The sequence below is a fragment of the Lagenorhynchus albirostris genome, chromosome 20, assembly GCF_949774975.1.
Source record: "Lagenorhynchus albirostris chromosome 20, mLagAlb1.1, whole genome shotgun sequence".
NCBI classification, from domain to species: domain Eukaryota; kingdom Metazoa; phylum Chordata; class Mammalia; order Artiodactyla; family Delphinidae; genus Lagenorhynchus; species Lagenorhynchus albirostris.
This window is the reverse complement of record NC_083114.1, coordinates 20,904,163-20,925,017: the sequence shown is the minus strand read 5'-3', so window position 1 is coordinate 20,925,017 and position 20,855 is coordinate 20,904,163. Positions and strand designations below refer to the sequence as shown.

Genomic DNA, 20,855 nt, shown 5'->3' with positions numbered 1-20,855 from the left:
AAGGTTTAAATGTAACCTTTCTCCATACAGAAAGCCAAACTGCTGGATTATCAAGGCAATGCTGAAGTGATTTACGCAGAGTTGGCCGTTAAGATATTTAGACTCAATATATTGTTAATAGAGCCATAATTCTGTAATCTCTAACGTTTCCAAGAATTTAAATATAAACTGAAGTGGGTTAGTTCTAAGACTCAAATTCAACATGAAGTTGGGAAAAGGAAAATAAAGTTTAAGCCAGTAAAAATCAACTGCTTACGATGGCCTCAGGACATAAAAATAATGTTTTTAACTGCTTTAATATTAGCAGGATTATTCATGAAACACATCTTACATATATTTCACCCATACCTCTTTCTTCATTCAAATATTTATTAACTATCTCCTATGGAGACATTGGCTAGGCCCTGGAAATAAAGAGACAACAACACAGTGCCTGACTTCAATGAGCTCAAAGAATATTAATTATTACGATATAGTATGAGAGGTACCATTACCTAAATAATAAAAAAAACTGTTCAAGAGAGAACATAACGAAGTGCTTCTAAAAGGGGTGACACTTGAATTTAGTGGTCTCGTTTTTTTTTTGTGGCTGTTTAAAAATAATTTTATACATGGTCATGGCTAAGAAAAATTTATTATCAATGACACATCACAATTTAGAAATGTATAATATAAAAATAAGTCTCCCCCTATCATCCAACCCTACCTCACCTTAACTCCCCATCCCCAAAATAGCCATATTGACAGTGCACTATATATCTTACCAGAGAGCTCCCACACATATATATTTATTTTATACAAAACCAGTTTCATAGTATATATACTGCTCCTCAAGCTGCTTTCCATATTGGAACATACAGCTGTCATTTTCCACTGTATATGCAGCACTGCATCATTATTTACTAGTGTCCTATTGATGAACATTTAGGCTGTTGCCTCTTTCTCCCTCCTTCCTGCTATTTATTTTTGCAATCATTATAAAGTGGCAATAAATATCCTGGTATCCACCTCTCAGAATGTCTATATAGTGGCATTCATTTACGCATGAATTGTTCCAGTGGTATCATGTTATTAAAGGCAACAATCAGTCCCATTTCAATTTCTGTATTTAAAACACATACAAAAATATTTTCTTTAAACTAGGCCAGGGTTTTTCCCATGAGTTTCTACATAAGCAGATGAACTGGTTTATAATTTAGCCATTTAAGGCACGTATCATTCAGCTCAATACCGGAAGTGACCCTGATGGTTTTATATAGATTTTCTTAATCATGTATTATTTAATTTGCACTCAAAATGCAGTGCTGGTAAAAAACAAAAAAGCATAAAGAACACTGAGATACAAGTTAATACAGTATAAAAATGGTAAATTTTACCTCAAGATAATCTTTATCACATTCATAGGTTGCATTATTCTAATAAAAATGCACATATATACATGTATTATTCATATCAAAATGTTTGTAGCATTTGAAATGCCAGGGTTAAAAAAAGGAAACAGTGATACTATCCAATTTAAATGAGTTTGTTTTGTTGCTTGTTGGGAGGGGGGCTAATTTGCTCCTGAGGAAGTGTTTATAAATAGCAGCCTGAAACCTCCTCACTTAGATTTTCATTTGGAAACAAAGCGTGAATATTATGAAACATAAACAAGTTGATTTTTTAAAAGAGCAGAATACAACTTTCTCCAAGTATTGCATCAGGAAAGCAATCCCCTGTCCAGCTTTTATTGATATTTAAATTAAAAGTTAAATTTTAATCTGTATATTCAGTCCCCAAAGCATGTCATTTAAAATTTGTAGACTATGCTTTTTATTACACAATGAACACTACACATCACTTAACTGGGAAAACTTAATTTGCCTTTATATAGTAGTAAAGTTGTTAAACATATTAAAATAAACTACATAATACAGCTTAATAATATACTTATCAAAATTTTTTTTTTTTTACTTCAAACTATTTCTCTCATATAGCTGGTACATATTTAACCAAATGGCCAAAAAAAAAAAAAAAATTCCTGGCGGGATTCACAAAATATATACTTCTGTGAAAATAGCTTGAGTCCCCCCACAAATTCAAAACACTGCAACAGGACAAACTTCTGGAGACAGAATCACTGGATCAAAGGGTATACATACTGTAAATCTTAACAAAAAAATTTAGTCCTATGAGAAATGAGAAAATGAGTGCAAATTTTCCAGGACTAGAAGTGAAGAGTGGGCAAGGATCTCCACTGTCCAAACTCAGTTATCCTGAGGGGTGATCTGTTAGGACTACTATCAGCTGGCCTTCACTGCCTCACTAATTCACATGGAGACCAAGATAAATCAGGCCCAATCAAGGCTAATGACAAGAAAATAGAAACTTTTTATGATTTTAAGGTGCCATTATGTGTTTGGTGACTCAGAAAATTTGGTTTCGGATCTACTGTACTGCTAGTCTGATAGGCCCCTGTAAGGATCTCGAGAAAATAGTGTATTTCCCAAAATTTGAGAGCTTCCAAAACAATTCTTACCAGGCAAGCTCTGAAACAGTAATTCTTAAACTATAATGTGCATCAACATTTTAACACACCAGGAAAGCCACTGAAAGTGCAGATTCCAGACTTTCTGATTCATTAGGTCAGAAGTGGGGCCCAGGAACTTTTATTTTTAACAAGCAGCACAGGTGATTTTGATGATGATGGTCTCTAGTTCACAAATGGAAAAACTAAGGTGAAGACTTCTTTTCCATGTACTAAAAATAGTAATTACTAAAGTTTGGACACTTCTATGAGTATTCTTTACTAATTCCTCTAAAACTATCAAAGTGAAAAGACAAATCTTTGAAATAAACCCATGGATTCAAGGGTTGGTTTTCTTTTCCCCTAATTTTATATATATATATATATATATTTTTTTTCCCCCTAACCTGTTGATCTCTGTCATTTAACTGGGGTGTTTAGACACATTTAATGTACTTATTGATATGGTTAGGTTTGGAACTGTTGTCATTTCTTTTTTCTTTGTCTTATCTGTTCTCTGCTCCCCTTTTATTCTTTTTTCTTTATTGTTGTTGTTTTTATAAATTTATTATTTTTTGGTGCATTGAGTCTTCGTTGTTGGGTCTTCATTGCTGTGCGTGGGCTTTCTCTAGTTGCCGCGAGCAGGGGCTACTCTTCGTTGCGGTGCGTGGGCTTCTCACTGTGGTGGCTTCTCCTGTTGCAGGGCTTGGGCTCTAGGCGCATGGGCTTCAGTAGTTGTGGCACGTGGGCTCAGTAGTTGTGGCTCACGGGCTCCAGAGCACAGGCTCAGCAGTTGTGGCGCACGGGCATAGTTGCTCCGTGGCATGTGGGATCCTCCCGGACCAGGGCTCGAACCCGTGTGCCCTGCATTGGCAGGCGGACTCTCAACCACTGCACCACCAGGGAAGTCCCATAATATTTCTAATCATACCACCATTTTATTTAAAATTAGAAGCACAAAGATTTCACATATACTTCACTGAATTTTCAGCATAGATAAACAATAGGATTAAGTCTACTATAAAGACAGAACAGTAGTATGACAGAGAAATTTGCCCAGTCACGTCCTGAACCAGTGGATGTAGCAGAAATAGAACCCCACCACCCAATTCAAATTAACGTAACTCAGCAGATCATGCTGCCCTCAACTTAAAAATTTATGGCTGGTAACATAAATATTAAATTAGGTTCTTATTTCACAAACTTGAGAAAAAAATTCCAGAGGAAAATTCCAGTGGAAAAGACTTATATAAATGTGCTTATTCTATTATGCTAATGCCTCAGATTTCATTAACTGGACAGAAAAGGCAAGTCTAGAGAAACTGTTTATTAATTATTTATAGCCAAATATGAAATAATCATCCACAATAATCTTAAAACCTCTAAGTTCACTTATTTATACTGGCTTATACACAACAATGCTTCAGGCAGGGAAGACAGGAAATGCGTATTCTCAAAAGTCATTCTTAACTTTCAGACTTGAGAAGCAGCATTAACAGAGTAGAAAAGGGCAAAGACTCTGGAGCCAGGCTACTTGGGTTTGAGTCCTAGTTCCACCCCATACTAACTGGGCTGGCCTCTCTATGTCTCAGTTTCCTCACCTATAAAATGGGAAGAGTAACAGTATTAACCCTTACTGAAAGCCTGGCACATAGTAAGCACTATACAGATGACTGTTGTTACTAAGATTCTCTACTAGTCCTTGTACAGAAAATCTAGAATTAGGAAGGTCTGATGGTTTATTTATACCCTGCCCTGTTCTAGAAAAGGATTCAGCAAAGCTTATAAAAATACATCTAAAGCTAGAGAACATAAATTAGAAGCAAAGGCAGAAAAATGCAAGCCACGATGACCCACACATTTTCTATGGGAGATCCTTAAATTTGATTCTAAGGTTTCAAACATATGATATGAAAAACAAGTCTACTCAGATAAGCCATTCAGAGGGGCAGTTAATTACACACTAATGCATAAGAGAATCCAAAACTGGTTAGGAATTTTTTTATGGGGTTTCATAGAGAAAAAAATATATAATGGAATAAATACTTTGATAACAGATCTAAAGAGGATAGTTTCTCATGACAACCCTTACTACAGGATGATGATATTAGTGTAATTCAGTAAAAACAATTCTAATAAGGGTCAAATACAATGCAGTCTAGATCCCCCAGCTCTCTACTAATCTGGCTTGATTCAGTGGTAAATTTCAACATATATAAGAACATAGGGAATCCTCCCTAAACACTTTATCTCAGGCAAATACTGTAATAAGAGTGAGTTTGAACTCTGACAAGAACCTAAAACACAGCTCTCCTATGCTGCCTGTTAAATACAGATACAGAGGCCTTAGGAGACAATGGAGGTGAAGGCAGGGTTCAGAACCTGTGAATACAATAGAATCTACCAAAGACACTCACTTGATTATGAGGGTAGCCTTATCTATTCAGAAGTGAGTAGACAGGATTTCCCTGGTGGCACAGTGGTTAAGAATCTGCCTGCCAATGCAGGGGACACAGGTTTGAGCCCTGGTCTGGGAAAATCCCACATGCCACGGAGCAACTAAGCCCGTGTGCCACAACTACTGAAGCCCGGGCTCCGCAACAAGAGAAGCCACTGCAATGAGAAGCCTGCGCACCACAACGAAGAGTAGCCCCTACTCGCTCCAACTAGAAAAAGCCCATGTGCAGCCAAAAGTAAATAAATAAATAATTAAATTTAAAAAGTGAGTAGAGAAGGAGCAAAGCCAAAATTCTTTTTAGAAAATTGTTCTAACTCCATCTTAACAGAGATACAAATGGGTAATAAAGGGTCTAGACTAGGAAATCTAGAATGCTCAATATAGATAATATTAAATAACCATTGCCTTGATGGTTATGGAAATTGCTTTGCTTCAGGCAAAAGGAAGTTTTAGAAAAAACACTTCAAAGAGCTCTAACAAATTTTAAAAGATGTAAAATTAATAACAGGAAAGGTGTATCTATTTTCCAATGTGGATGAATGTCAAGTGGCCTACATTTTCTCTTTCCTTATTTTCTACTTCTTGTGGTAACTTTCATGGAGAGCCAGATATTGCTGATGCTTTGAAATGTGACCGTCAGGGGAGAGTTAAAACTTGAGATACTTTAATAAACAGAAATCCCATGATTCTTGAAGAAAATGAGATTTCTGAAAAAGCTAAGAGACTGTATAAATATGTATTTATCTGTGTTTAGGGAGTTTTCTGAAGCGTTAGTACATAGGCCTCATTAAAGTCAAGTTTACTATATTACCGTCTAGAATAAACACAAGACTTCTTTGAATCTGGTTAATTTATACAGAGCTCTTTCTTTCATACAAAGGAGAGAGGCTCCAGGGCCTGTAGCAAAAGACAGAAATGAACTTCAAGGCCCTAAGGTGAAGTCAAATACATGGCTAATTTAATGGCAATCACCCTACAGAGTCTGTAATAAGCACTACATTATTAAGAAGGGGCAATTTCTATTCAAAATGGCCCCCTGTAGATGACCTATTAAACACTAACGTGAAAATTAACGTCTAACCTAAACTACTTTGATTCAGAAGATGACCAATTTCTGCTCTTAGTGCCAAGACATGCCTCATCAGTGATGGACAACCTCCCAGTCCACTTTTCATGGACAGATGGTGAGCCATGGCCTGCCCTTGACTCCACATACTCATATGGATGCGTCTTCACACTAACCATAATGGGGTCAAGTGAAGGTTTAGAGACTTGGGGAAATAGCACATTAAAAAGTTCATTCATAATTTGTTGGAGAAATGGAGAAAACTGAGAGGTACAAGGGGTGGAGTGGGACACCTATATTTTCTGTGAAGTGAATTTTCTGACATCCTTTAACTCAACTACTGTTGGTCAACTGCTCCTTAAAAGATAATCAAGCGATAATTCTCAGTAATGTTTACATGCATCAGTAATCAGACACGACAATTATCTTAATTTTTAGTTCAGGTCTTCTTCACATTTGAGCTCATTGATTGTAAAACATCTGTACTTGAATCAAGTGTCAGAAAGTAGCCTTTGACTCTAGCAGTTTCCTTGGCTATATTTTTTTCAGAGTTGTATAGCATATCCTATAAATAACTTATTTAATAATGTTGTCTGCTTTATAGTATTCCATTAAATATTCAAATGCCTCATCTGCCCGTCGAACTTCTTTTCCTTAAAATGGATTCCTGGCATTTCTAAAATTAAATACTGTCAGAGGAAAGAAGAACTTTGCATTTATCATGTACCAAATGATGCGCTTTGACCACTTAACAGATGATGTATTGGCAACTATGCAAGGTTCACATTTATGGTCTCAGTTTGGAACTGGGTTTCAAGAAGTGTACTAAGTGCACACCCCAACCGTACTAATTAATTACAGGATTTACCATATTTAGTCCTCCAATTGTGTTCATTATTGATATGAAATAAAGCTCCCCAGAGCAAAAAAAAAAAAAGGAAAGATGACAGCTCAGAACTAGGTTAAAGAACTATAAAAGAGATCAAATGCTTTTAATATACAACTATAAAGAGACGAAAGAGGAAAATGATAAATTGAATATCTGAATCAGATTCCATGTATAAACATACATCATAACTCTTGACAACCTGCTAAAGCCAGCCTGTTCTCAAATTCAATTAAGAACATTACTGGATCATGATGGACTGATCATTATACTAGTTACGTCAGAAAAAGTAATTACTTTGATTTCTGTGTATCCAGCTGGTTGCCACATTCCTGAAATCAGAACCCTCCCTAAAAGGACCAAAAATACTAAATAATTAAGGAAGCAGCATTAGCACTTTAAAATTACTTAAAGAGAAAGGCAACTTATCTAGAAGGTAGAACAGCACACGGGATATTTGTCAAAGCATTTACCATCTCTACAGGGTACTTTCATTTGAAAGCTGAAATTAAGTCCCCCAGAAGGAGATACTGTGAGACTCAATGTCATTTTCACAAAGTCATGTCCTTCATTAACACTAAAGAGTCTAAGTTCAGTTTTCATGAATTATCATTAAAACTGGAGTCAGTCAATTCATTTAGAAGCCATACAACCAGTTCTAATTCAGCAGAATATGTAAAAGAGGCACTGTTTTTATTTTTTTAACAGAATCTAAAGACTGCACTCCTTCCGTTTAAAATCTCTGCAAATGAACCTTCTTGAAAGAAGTTTCACAATTTCCTAGAATTTAAAACAAATCAACTTCATGCTTTTTTCAGACTTCTTACCTGTGTTGCCAAACTCAAGACCTGCTGTACCAGCTCCTGCGTTTCTGATGGTTTCTTGAGAAACAGCTTCACTATGGCAGTAAGCAGAGTGAGCTGTACCTAAGCAAATGTAATTTAATAGGTAAAGTGAAAGGCATTTGCATTATTCCACACCATGAATTCCAAAGTGATATTTTCCCAAATATGACTTACTATGAGGTCTTTTTTTTGATTAAGAAACAAAGGTTAAAACTCAGCCAATATCCACAATAGCAGTCAAAGGTTTTCATCAACTGAAAACTCACTAGCCTCCTATCTCCAAATTGCATTTTTTGGCATCAAAAACTGCCGGTTTGTTTCTGGCCCAGATAATCACCTGTATTTCTTAAACTACATGCTAACATACTGATGGCAATAAAGCTGGTTCCTGACCAAATCCTTTATTATTTACTTCCACCAAAAGCTACAACTTCCAGGGAATTAGGGAATCATTTATCATACTGAGGCAAGAGCCAAGACAGCAGAATTATGCCAGATCACAACCAATTAAGAGTGGCATGCTAGGGCTTCCCTGGTGGCGCAGTGGTTAAGAATCCACCTGCCAATGCAGGGGACACGGGTTTGAGCCCTGGTCCAGGAAGATCCCACGTGCCGCAGAGCAACTAAGCCCATGCACCACAACAACAGAAGCCTGCGCACCTAGAGTCTGTGCTCCGCAACAAGAGAAGCCACCACAATGAGAAGCCCTCGCACTGCAATGAAGAGTGGCCCCGCTCGCGGCAACTAGAGAAAGCCTGCGCACAGCAATGGAAGACCCAATGCAGCCAAAAATAAATAAATAAATAAATGAAACAAATCTATTAAAAACAAAACAAAAAAAAGAATAAAATTTTAAAAATAATAATTAAAAAAAAAAAGTTGCCTGCCGAACCATGAAACTACTGGCTGGTATATGTTCCTTGTAGGGCCTATTAAAATTACTATGATAGATTACACACATGAACTTCAATTTGCAGTGAGTACAAATGCCGGGGAAAAAGCTTTAATAATTTATCTGCTTCTCTGGGCCTTTGACTCGAAGGTCTCTCAGTTTTGGTAGAAGACAGACAGAAGATGGGAAGGAGTCTAACCATCCACAAAGAATCTTTTCAAACTGCACATGCCAGCCTTCACCCCAGACAGAAACCCCAGCTGCAACTGAGCCACAACCATTACTAACAGCAATGGGTAATCATCTTTAGGTGACAGAAAATTAAAAAGTAATAACTACTGCTCTAAGTCAGTAGTTGTCAAAGTGTGGTTCTGGACCAGCAGCAGCAATAGCATCACCACCCTCAACCTTGTAAGAAATGAACATGCTTAGGCCCATCTCAGACCTACTGACTCAGAAACTCTAGGGGTGGGGCCCAGCAACCTGTCCTTTAACACAGGTTAAACACCAGTGCTTAGGTGCTTCTAAGGCTCATTAAAGTTTGAGAACCACTGTCTAAATTAGGCAGGCTTGTTCCAACAGAAGTTAGCACAACTGAAAAAGGTCACCCCTTTTTGGGAGAAAAATGAACATACTATATGTGTATATAAATTCGCACACATGAAACTGCCTAACCTTTACCTTTCCTGAAATCGTCCCCAAAACATCTAATACATTAAGATATAGATGGGAACTTACCTGGGTGCTTTCATCATGAAAACCTTCCAGGAAGCTCTCTAGTAACTCATCTGCATTGTCAATTCTTTCAGCATATTCTCCCACAATCCAACTCATAGCTGCTGGAGCATCTGGCTCATCCAGTGAGTCTAAGTTCTCACACAAAGTGGCAATGATACTTTCATATCTGATATAACAAAATGGACTATGGTTACTGAAGGCAAAACTGAGAAGTGTATTTAACAATGAAGCCTAAAAAGCAAAAAACCATGGACAAGGTACCCTAAACCACCACCAAACTACAAAGACTTTTAGCCAAGAGAATGTACAGGCTTTAAAGCCAGAAAATTATAAACGTCTTCAATTTTCCTTCAATTATGTTTTAATAACTAGACCATAAATCTTTATAAAAGCTTATCAGATATTCTTTTCACAAGGAAAAACTAACCTATGGTTTAAGATAATACCACTACCTTACATTTCTCACAGTCTTTCTCATAACTAGATCAGAGAATTTTCCTATTACTTCATTTTACCTTCATCGTAGAGGAACAGAAATTCCACTTTACTATTAGGAAAATGGAGTAAGACAACAATAGCATCCAGAAACAGTAATTTTGTCTCTTATCCACCTATCTCTGCTTTCTATAGAGATCTTTATGTTCTTTCCTCCCAAGGCACCCACACTAATGACCTGTTTTTCTAAAGAAATAAGCAATTCAAGTATTTATTTTTACAGGTCTATAGCTCTCATTCTTTACCATGTTAAATCCACCTCCTTGGCTAATGTGTTTTTTTTTTTTTTTTTTTTTTTTTTTTTTGCGGTATGCGGGCCTCTCCCGTTGCAGGGCATGTGGGATCTTCCCGGACCGGGGCACAAACCCGTGTCCCCTGCATCGGCAGGCGGACTCTCAACCACTGCGCCACCAGGGAAGCCCGGCTAATGTAGTTTTAAACATCAGAATGAAATTGTATAATAAATGAGATATGGATAACTGAATAATACACTTAATTGTTTGCCCTATTTCCACTGATTAAACCAGGTTCTCGATAATGCTTTCTTAAAATTAAACTATCATAATCCCTCAGTAATACAAACCAGAAATGGACACATTTCTTTACCAAGCATATTAAGGTATACACCTCCCCACTTAATCAAGAAGTTTAGAAACCCAACCCTCCTCTTTCCTGGGAGAGTGGTAAAAGTATATGATCCTTTTTCTAAAAATACCATTTCTCGAATTAAAATATATATATATATATATAATGCTTAAAAAACCACTACCTTATTAAAATATTTCTTCTAATTCTGAGTCCACCACTAAGCTAACTAACTGTAAGTCACTTCGTTTCACATTATCTTTAACGATAATCAGAAGCCTTAGCACAGTTCATCTCTATGATTATAAGGTAAAATGAGATTTAGGATGCTTATAAGATCTGCTCTTATTTCACTCTTTCAGATTCCTTAATTGTTTGCCTTCAAAAGCAAATCTGAAAAAGTATTTTTGTTTCATAACTAAGAGGCCTCAATGTGAAAATTTTTGTGGAGTGAAAATGTAGATTTTGTATATCTTAATGGAAGCAGCTACAATACTTCAGAAAAGGCCTGAAACTCTGACAGTTCATTGTTGCGTGTTCTATAATTTTCTACAAGTACTAGGTAACATACTAAGTGAATAGTGAAGCTGTCACCTCCCTGGCTTTTACAATAAGGTGACCATATGATTTATTATTCAAACTGAGACGTTTCTGAGAGTGAAAGGGGGCACAATTATTAATTATGCCTGGTAAGAGGCATAAAATGGATTATGCCCAGACAACGTGAAATATATGGGTATCCTTCATCACCAAAGAATCTGGCTAACTTTAATATATGCCAATTGACAATGCATATTCAGACAGAGCTTCAATTCTTCTAAAAGTGATAAAGCAGAGTGAAAAATCAGATTTTAACCCTTGTGCTAACCAACTTATATGTTTCTGATTTTTAATAAGGTATTCAATTATGACCAGTTACTTTACAAAGACTAATTCTTACCTAGCCAACCTCAAAGTGCCTTACTTAAACATCTCCTAAATGATCTGAGGAAGAGGGGCAGGAGTATCTGGACGTACTTGTTGGGGTATTTGCGGAAGATATAACAATCGCCTCTTGGACCACATAATTTACTTTGGTTTGGATGAGACAAGCAATGTGCTTACACAGCGCTCTGCAGATTGCTGCTAAGAGGAACATAATGAGAAGTCAGATGATCTATCCAATAACACAACCTCAACATAAAAAATATTTTTTGGAACATTCAGGTATATCAACTAAACTAGACTAAAAGATGAGGCACTTAATTTGACCACACTATACTAGAGGCTGGGTTATCTGATGGAGATATACAGAAGTTCTAGATATACTCCAAATTTTACTCATTACAAGAAACAGTTCAAGTGAAAAAAATCATCTTGGATAGCCAGGATGACAGAAATGAGAAGAAAGCATAAGTCAAGGTAGAAGGAAAGAATAAGAATGAAAGAATAAGCCAAGCGAAGAGGTCTTTATCTGCAGTTCATGAATGAGCACAGACAGAAGGCATCTTTAAACCTCTTGAAATGAAACTGCCAAATTTCATTTGTGCACACAAGCATATTTTCCTGGGAAAAGGTTTACAGTTTTCATTATATTTTCAAAGTTATCTGTGACTCAAAAAACTCTTAAGAAAAATTTGCCATCTTCTGGGCTATATAACTGCAAGTCTATGGCCTTAGATAAACTGCAACTTTCCACAGCCTATGGTTCATCTATAAAATAGAATTTAATCTATTAGTCTTTTATTAATGAAGGGAATATGGAAGAATACAAGTGACAAAACTAATGTATTGAAACAATAAGTCATAGTTTTTAAAAGAAGGGTTCCAGAAGAGAGATCCTAAAAACCAAGGACTGATTTATCATATATTACAATGTATTATGATGGGTCATTCCATTATATGCCTCCTGATAAGATGCAATAGGAAATTCACAGCAGCATCTAAGAGGTATTCTTGCCTAAAACACTGAATATGAATATTACCGAGCCTCTAGATTTAATTTTCTAAAGGGGATGAAGGAATGAGATAAACAACATCACTAAAATACTATCAGCCAAATCTAGACTCTGGAAAATTCTACAAGCCTAATGATCTAGTCCTTTCAACAAATGGCACCCAAATAAATAAGTAAAGACTTAAGAGACATATTAACCAAATGCAATGTATAGCTGGCTCTCGTTTAGATTTTGATTTGAACAAGACAACTGTAAGAAGACATTTAGACACAATTAGGGAAAACTGAACATGGACTAGGTATTTAATGAGATTAAGAGTTAGTGTTTGTTGAGTACGGTAACGATATCATGACAATTTTTTTTTTAGAGGACCTTATCTATTAGATATACACATTGGACTACTCTAATAAGATCATATCTGAGATCTGCATTAAAATGTAACAGTAACCCACTCCCTTGAAGGGGGAGGGAGAGGGAGAAGATCAAATGGGAACAGCAATGTGTTGATATTTGTTCAAGATGGATGGTGGGTATATGAGAGCTCATTAATCAATTTTACCTTAGTGTATACCTAAAAATTTCTGTAATAAAATCTTTTAAAGGTACTATAATTTAAACCATTCCAAGCAATAAAACAAAAACAAAATTGCATCTTGAGGTTATTTATATGAGGTCATATATATGATGATTCTGTTCTCTTTTATTATTGCAGTTTTCCCATTTTTGAATTCTATTTTATTCATTTTCAACTAGTTATTTCCTGTGCTGTTATTACAACAGCAAAACAGTTGGGAAATTTTAAATATAAAAGTTATGATAAATTATAAAGCATGTAAGGGTTAAATTATCAAATTAGATAGTACAAATAAAGTACTCAGCATAAGGCTTGATAGAAAGCTAACATTTACTGAACCCTTAGTTTCATTATTATAATAAAGATAAACAAAAGGTCATCTCCCATGATGCATCAATATTCAAAAACAATTAAGTCTAGGATAGTAATTTTCAAGCAAATTGTCATCTCACCTATATTGCTTTTGATTAAATTTTAAAAACACCATTAAAGCAGTATGGCAGAGGAACAAAAGTAAATATCCAATCATTGTATATACAAAGTAAGTGCAGAAACAGAGAAAGGCATAGACATATAAAATCTAGTATATGATAAAGGCAACATTTCATAACAGTAAGGAAAGGATGAATTGTTCTGGTGTTTGATCCCCACACTCTTATCTTTAACCAAACCATTGCCATTAAAGTAGAAAATAAAAGTGAATTTTATATAACTTTGAAGTGAAGCACAATTTTCTAGGTGGTCCACTAAAGATATCATTGGGAGAGGGACTTCCCTGGTGGCTCAGTGGTTAAGAATCCGCCTGCCAATGCAGCGGACACGGGTTCGAGCCCTGGTCCAGGAAGATACCACATGCCACAGAGCAACTAAGCCCATGACCATAACTACTGAGCCTGTGCTCTAGAGCCCACGAGCCAAAACTACTGAGCCTGCATGCCACAACTACTGAAGCCCGAGCGAGCACCTAGAGCCTATGCTCCGCAACAAGAGAAGCCACCACAAGAAGAAGCCCGCGCACCGCGACGAAGAGTTGCCCCCGCTCTCCGCAACTAGAGAAAGCCCACACACAGCAACGAAGACCCAGTGCAGCCCAAAATAAATAAATAAATAAATTTATTATTTTTTTAAAAAAGATACCATTGAGAGAAAATGGATAGAACTCACTACATAAGGAAATGCGAACTCCTATGCATCAAGAAGTCAAATGAAATCAAAAGGAAAATAATTGGGAAAATAACTATTAATGAAATGAAGGGGTATTAAATGAACTAGTACCTTTAATTATAAAAAAAACTTTAAAAAATCAATGTGGAAAAGATAACACATTGAAAAAAGATACACATGCCATGAAAAAGCAATTCCAAATGGCTAAGCGTAATGAAAAAAATGTCAGCTCAACTAGAGATCAAAGATTTAGCTACAAGGATGCTCCTTATAACCATTATTTGGAAAAAGAGCAGAAACAACTTTAAGGTCCATACAGGAAGGGAAAGGCTAAATAATTATGAAGCAATCACACAGTATGTCTACAAACCACTAAAAATGATGTAAAATATTATCAGTAACATGGGAAAATGTCCATGTATAATAAGCAAAAGAAGCAGACTACAAAACATAAGTAAATAGCATTTGTAGAATGATCTCGTTTTTGTAAAAAACACACCTGTTTATGGAGGACTATGTAAACAAAGACTTAAAATCATGTCCACATCATCTCTGGAAGGGTAGAACAGGGGTAGGAGAAAGCAGAGTGTTCTACTTCTAACTTGTCTTTTTTTTATGATTTTATGTAGTAAATACATATGCTTTTTGTTTGCATAAGACATAAGTCAGTACCTTATCTTGAGCTATAAAAATGAGAAATGGTAAACACCAAAGAATAGAAGAGTGGGAAGTGAGGAATACCTTAACTTAGTGACTTAATCTCTCTCAAACAAAACCAAACATATAAATAAATCTCCCAACCAAATCATTTTATTTGTAAGAAAAGGAGGGCAGAGGTTTATTTCCTCCTTAAAGAAACAGGTATACGCTGTAATATATACAGCTTTAAATCTGTCAATCATACCTCAATAAAGCTGGAGGTGGGGTGGAGAGTAAAATCTATTAAAAAAAACAACCAAACAAAAAAGAATAGGCAAAAGTTACTGGAAAAACAGTACTATGAAATTGCTTTTTCAGTGTTACTTATTGACTCAATGGCTTATGCTTAATCTTTAACCTAACCAACTTAATATGATAAAATTATACATTTTTTTCACCTCAGGATACTTAAAGCAACAAGGAAACACCTGTACTTACAGTCATGATAAAAAACGACTCCAACTCTCAACACCCAAATTTTACAATAGGCCCTGTTATCTTAGCTAAGCACTAAACTAAAATTCTTTTTTCTCATCTGTCGTATCTTTGAAACCAACTACACATTTAAAAAGGGTCAGATGCCCTGAGAGAAAAGCAGCAGCTCAGTCTGGAAGCTACAGAGAAAGGCTATTACAATTCCATCACTGGCTAGTTAAAAACAGGCAATCACTGCCTCTCCTGCCCCAATAACTGTGTCTGGACTAGGCAACTCTTTCCAACTAATAACTTTCATGATTTAACCAGTTCTAAGAAAAGTTCTTAGGCAAATCCAGGTTAACTGGAGATAAGAGAACACTGTCTAAAAGGCAGGATTCTTGAAGGCTGATCTTAAGCTTCCAAAGGAAGTTCATTCCTCACACACTCATATTCCCACCAGGGCACCCTGAATCAAAGGAAGTAGTGAGAGCCACCAGAAGTTCATCTCTTCCAGAAGATGATAGATAACTTTTCCATTTAGTCACAACAGACGGTACTAACAGCCGCTAGGAATCTAGATGCTTTGAGAACACTTTCTAGTAATTCCAGGGATAGAAAAATCTCTCTAACTTTGGAATGAGACTCTTTGCAAGAGCACTGTCAGAGAGGTTAGTAAGACAATGACATTCTGGCAGTGAAAAGCACAAAATGACTCTTCTGCTACCAAAATAGCTCTGAAAATTGTCTGCATTAATACCGTAAGCAGGTGGCTATTCCACAATGAGAAAAGAAAAAGAAAAAAGTTAAGTAGTGGTGGTAAGTTAAGAAGTGTGGTAGTAAAAAAAAAAAAAGATGTAACACATCAAGATCCAATAAACAGATTTTCCCATTTCTCAAATGGAGCAACAGAAGTATATATTAAGTATGTGAAACAACTGAACTGGCAGAACCAGAAGTAGAAACCAGGATTAATTAACTTCTTGCTATAACAACTAGTCTACTAAATGATTTATCAGTGGTAACTATATGAAGCAGCATTCAGTAAATAAAAACAAGGAAGGCCAATTAGGAATTTGGCTTTCAGAGACACTTCTCTGACACAGCATCTGTTTCCTTCTGTTCCTGTGAAGCACTGGTCATACTGTACAAATTATTTTAGTAACTATCCTTGTGAAATCATATGGTCCAATCTGACTCAAAGTAGAACTGTAGGGACTTCCCTGGTGGTGCAGTGGTTAAGAATCTGCCTGCCAATGCAGGGGACACGGGTTGGAGCCCTGGTCCAGGAAGATCCCACGTACAGCGAAGCAAATAAGCCTGTGCACCACAACTACTGAGCCTGTGCTCTAGAGCCCAAAAGCCACAACTACTGAGGCCACGTGCTGCAACTACTGAGGCTCGTGCGCCTAGAGCCCGTGCTCTGCCACAAGAGAAGCCACCGAAATGAGAAGCCCCCATGCACCTCAATGAAGAGTAGCCCCCACTCGCCGTGACTAGAGAAAGCCTACACGCATCAATGAAGACCCAACACAGCCAATAAATAAATAAATAATTAAATAAAATGCCAAAAGGAAAAAAAGCAGAATTGCACGTAGTCAAGTAGTAAGAACAAATATGGAGCTCTGAATCCACAATATCGTTGTGCACAGAAGCCATCATTAATTGCAACAAACTTCTGAATGAGGAAAAACAATACAGGCTTGGTGACTGATGAAACAGTGCATTGTAAGTTGTAGCCCTTAATACCTACTGGAAGGCTGCAACCAAGCTAGAACCAATCTGCCCTCTAAGACCACAGAGAAGCTCTTCAAGAGGACTTCCAAGTAAAGATCAACTCCCTGCCCTAAAGCAGAAACCTGCTAGTCAACAGTTCTGCCTATGTGCACAGAAGTCCTGACAACTTTTCTGTCATCTCATTTTTAATATAAATAGGCAGCAATTTACTGTAACTATGGTATACACTTCAATTAAAAAATCATATATAGACATGCAACCATCACCATAAAATACTCCAGATAATTAAATTCAAACTGCAGAAACAAAACCGAAAACTGTAATTCACATCACAAGAGATTTAAGAAACTATTGCAACCACAAAAAACGGAATGCTATGAAAAAGTACCCATAACAAGAAACAGCAATGAAGGGAGGTTGTATGGAAAGACGGCTGTGCAGAAGACAAGAAAGCAACCACCCAGACTGGAGTAAGGACTGGAAGGACAGAGGACTGGAAGAGAGAAGGGTCTAGAACAAAAGAAAAGTTTTATTAATTTGATATTATGCTTGAAAAGCTGGAAGAAGATAGGAGTGCAATGAAGGCACAATGAAATTAAAAAAAAAAAAGACAAAGGTCATTATAAACTACAGAAAAAACAAAAGCCTTTATAAGAAAGAAAACGCAATCATTTGATTGTGTAGGCTCTACATATTTACAGGCATAATACGCACAGCAAGCTTTGCAAGACTCTAGTTGATAGAACAAGAAATAAAGGTATATTATCTCAATTTACAAAGATAATATAGGAACAAAAACCTCATGATATAACTATACAGGGGATCTATACAGAAGGGTAGAAGTAGGAGTGATGGAGTATATGAACCAAGTTGCTTCTCTCATAGCGGAAAGTTAATAGACAATGTCTACAATTGGTAAATCAATAAATAGTAGCATAAGGATATTAGAGATATGGAAGTAATCAAAATAACTAAAACTAGGAACAGAGTTAAACATGATTCCCTCGGGAAAGAGAGGGACCAGGGACAGCTGTTTTTCATTAAAAATTCTTTAATATTTTAGCAACGTGCTTTATTATTTTGATAAACTTAAAAATGTAAGGAAAGAGGTGAAGAGAATACCCAGAGTGCCACAACGTGATCACAACTACCACAGGACACTTGCCTCCACCTTGATGGCACACCGTCCAATGGCCCGCACAGCTCTGCGCACAAAGTCGACATCCACCTCTGTGGCATATTCCTTCAGTTCTGCCAGAACCTGTTAAAAATCCATGAAGTGAACAATCATTAAGGATTCTCCAACAGCAATTTCATGGCCTAGGTTTTTCTGAAGGCCAGATCTTAAGATCTAAGTTATTAGATCTTAACTTGAATCTACTTTAAGTCTGACCTGAGCAATGTTGGCTTGGGATGCCAAACGAATCATGATGTCCAATTTCTCTAGTTTCACATAGATGAGATCATTGTACTTCACAAAGAAAACTTTGATCTCCTGCTTCAAGATTTCAGGCCTGTGGTACACAGAAACAGAAGATAGGAAGGTGAGGCATATATTGATATATCCTTCTGAGTCTGCATTAATACCTAACCTGTGCTTCTCTGCTCTCCATTCACACACTCCACTCCAGGGAAAAAAAACTCACAAACTTCCTCTACACCCCTCTAACCAGATCCATCTGGCAGACTATTTTTATCCTTTTTAAGGAGTAAAGTATATATTGCCAAGAAGAACCACTGGAAGAACAACAACCTGATCTAAATTACAGCCTGAACCATATTAAGCAGACACTAGCTATCATACAACTAAGAGTTCCTTCAGAAAAGAAACTAAATTGTAGAGCAACACCAGGCATTCATTGTAGGAACACTCTAAAATCAACTGTTAGCCTCCTGACCCTGGGCAAGTTGCTCTACCATACAGTATTTTCATTTCCATACATTAAACAGAGTTTTAACACAGTCCTCTTTAATAATGATGTTATTAAGTTTAATTCAAAATTACAAACACTTTAATCACCAATTCATTTTTTCCCAACCTTTTCTGGACGATCAGGTTGATGTTCCTCAGGGCGACGTACTGCACCTCTGGCTCCCCAGACAGCAAAGTGACAAGTGGAGGGGCCAACTTCTTCAGCAGCATATTGTAGTAGTCAGAGTCCTTGGGTAACAACTCTAGAAATTTCATTAGGACTTTAACTGCTGAAAGCACCACTGCTGAGTTGGCGTGAGATAGCCAAGGAGTTACCCGCTCACAGATACTGAGGACAGAAAATGAAAATTAGTGCCTTAAATTATAATTTCTTTGCTCAATCCAATCTATAAGGTAATGTTGTCAGAGGTTCCCATGGCTCAGAAATTAGAAAATCAGTTAGAAAAGTCAAAACTCCATACATAGGTAAATTTGGGATCCAACACTGTGGACGCCTCAATCCCAGCAAACTACAAACACAGCAGGGATATCAGAAGACTTTAGGAAACCAGCAATAAGGGATGTTCAAACTGGAAGGGAACTAGCCAATACCCCAAACACCTGAAGCTCACACCATTTACCTTCCTATTTTATAGTCCTCTCTGTCTCCCCATATTATGTAAGGGCTCCCTGCCTCACAGCCCATTTCTCCTCAGCCTATAGGAAGTCAAATTAAGCATTCTGAGAGTTATTTCATAGTGAGAGATATCAACCAACTGTGGCTGAAGTTTCACTGTAAGATGCAGAAGGAGATGGGGTGACAGGGAAAACCACCCAACCTCTTGCATTCAGCATAATAAGGGAATCTCGGGAAGGGTGTTTGTTTGTTTGTTTTTAACAACACACCACCACTGCAATACTCTCTCAACCTCATCCCCTTCTCCTAGTCCCTGCCACCTACACTTAAATGTCTCATAAAATATAGAATATTTAGTTATCCATTGAGGGTTCTTCAGAAATTAACCTAATTTTGATAGCTCTTAGGCAACGTGAGTGGCTAGCTGACTCAGTTAAGGACACAAGGTAAGTAAGTTGTGTTTTTCTCCCTTCCTCCTGTATCTACTTGGCTGACTCCCTGACCTCCTTTACGTATTTATACAAATGCTACCTTCTCAGGGAGACCTTTCCTGACCACCCAGCATTTGTTAGATCTCCTCCTTACTTTATCTTTCTTGTTAGCACTTATCATCATCTGACCTATTATATGCTGTATTACGTATACATATTATATATACTTCTGCCCTATCCCTCAGAATAAGTGTTCCATAAGAGCTATGATTTTTGTCTGTCCACTGCTATATCCTCAGAGCCTAGAACAATGCCTGGCATACAACATGGGCTCAATAAATATTTGCTGAGTGAATGAGTAAGTGTGAGATGTCAATGACCAAGAGAAAATAAAATTGTATGTAAAGTTCTTTCCAGAAGATATTTGTACTTTCAGTGATGGAAAGAAACTATCAGGGTGAGCTTTGGTTAAATCCAGAGGGAACAATTTCCCAGACAAGTGAAGAGCACTTACATTATAGTAGCTCGAGCTTTAGCCGGGCAAGGAAGGTTCCTATCTATCATAATTAAAATGAAGAGCCAGGGCTTCCCTGGTGGCGCAGTGGTTGAGAATCTGCCTACCGGGTTCATGCCCCGGTCCGGGAAGATCCCACATGCCGCAGAGCGGCTGGGTCCGTGAGCCATGGCCGCTGAGCCTGCGCTCTGCAACGGGAGAGGCCACAGTGATGAGAGGCCCACATACCGCAAAAATAATTAAATAAATAAATAAATAAAATAAAATGAAATGAAGAGCCAACAATTCTTCAGAATTATTTTGCCTAGTACAGTGCCTATATACACAAAATGCTTAATAAAAACTGATGATACTTCCAATTCTGT

General features: G+C 37.0%; 1 protein-coding gene across 1 annotated transcript in view; it reads right to left on the bottom strand.

Annotated features, from left to right (window-relative positions):
• LOC132510711 (AP-2 complex subunit beta-like) overlaps positions 1-20,855 on the bottom strand; it is a 79,545-nt gene that overhangs the window by 27,967 nt on the left and 30,723 nt on the right. The window contains 8 exon segments of the mRNA XM_060132947.1: positions 7,744-7,842; positions 9,392-9,557; positions 11,489-11,513; positions 11,516-11,560; positions 11,563-11,593; positions 18,162-18,257; positions 18,390-18,510; positions 19,036-19,257. Coding sequence (XP_059988930.1) covers positions 7,744-7,842; positions 9,392-9,557; positions 11,489-11,513; positions 11,516-11,560; positions 11,563-11,593; positions 18,162-18,257; positions 18,390-18,510; positions 19,036-19,257 — 805 coding nt within the window.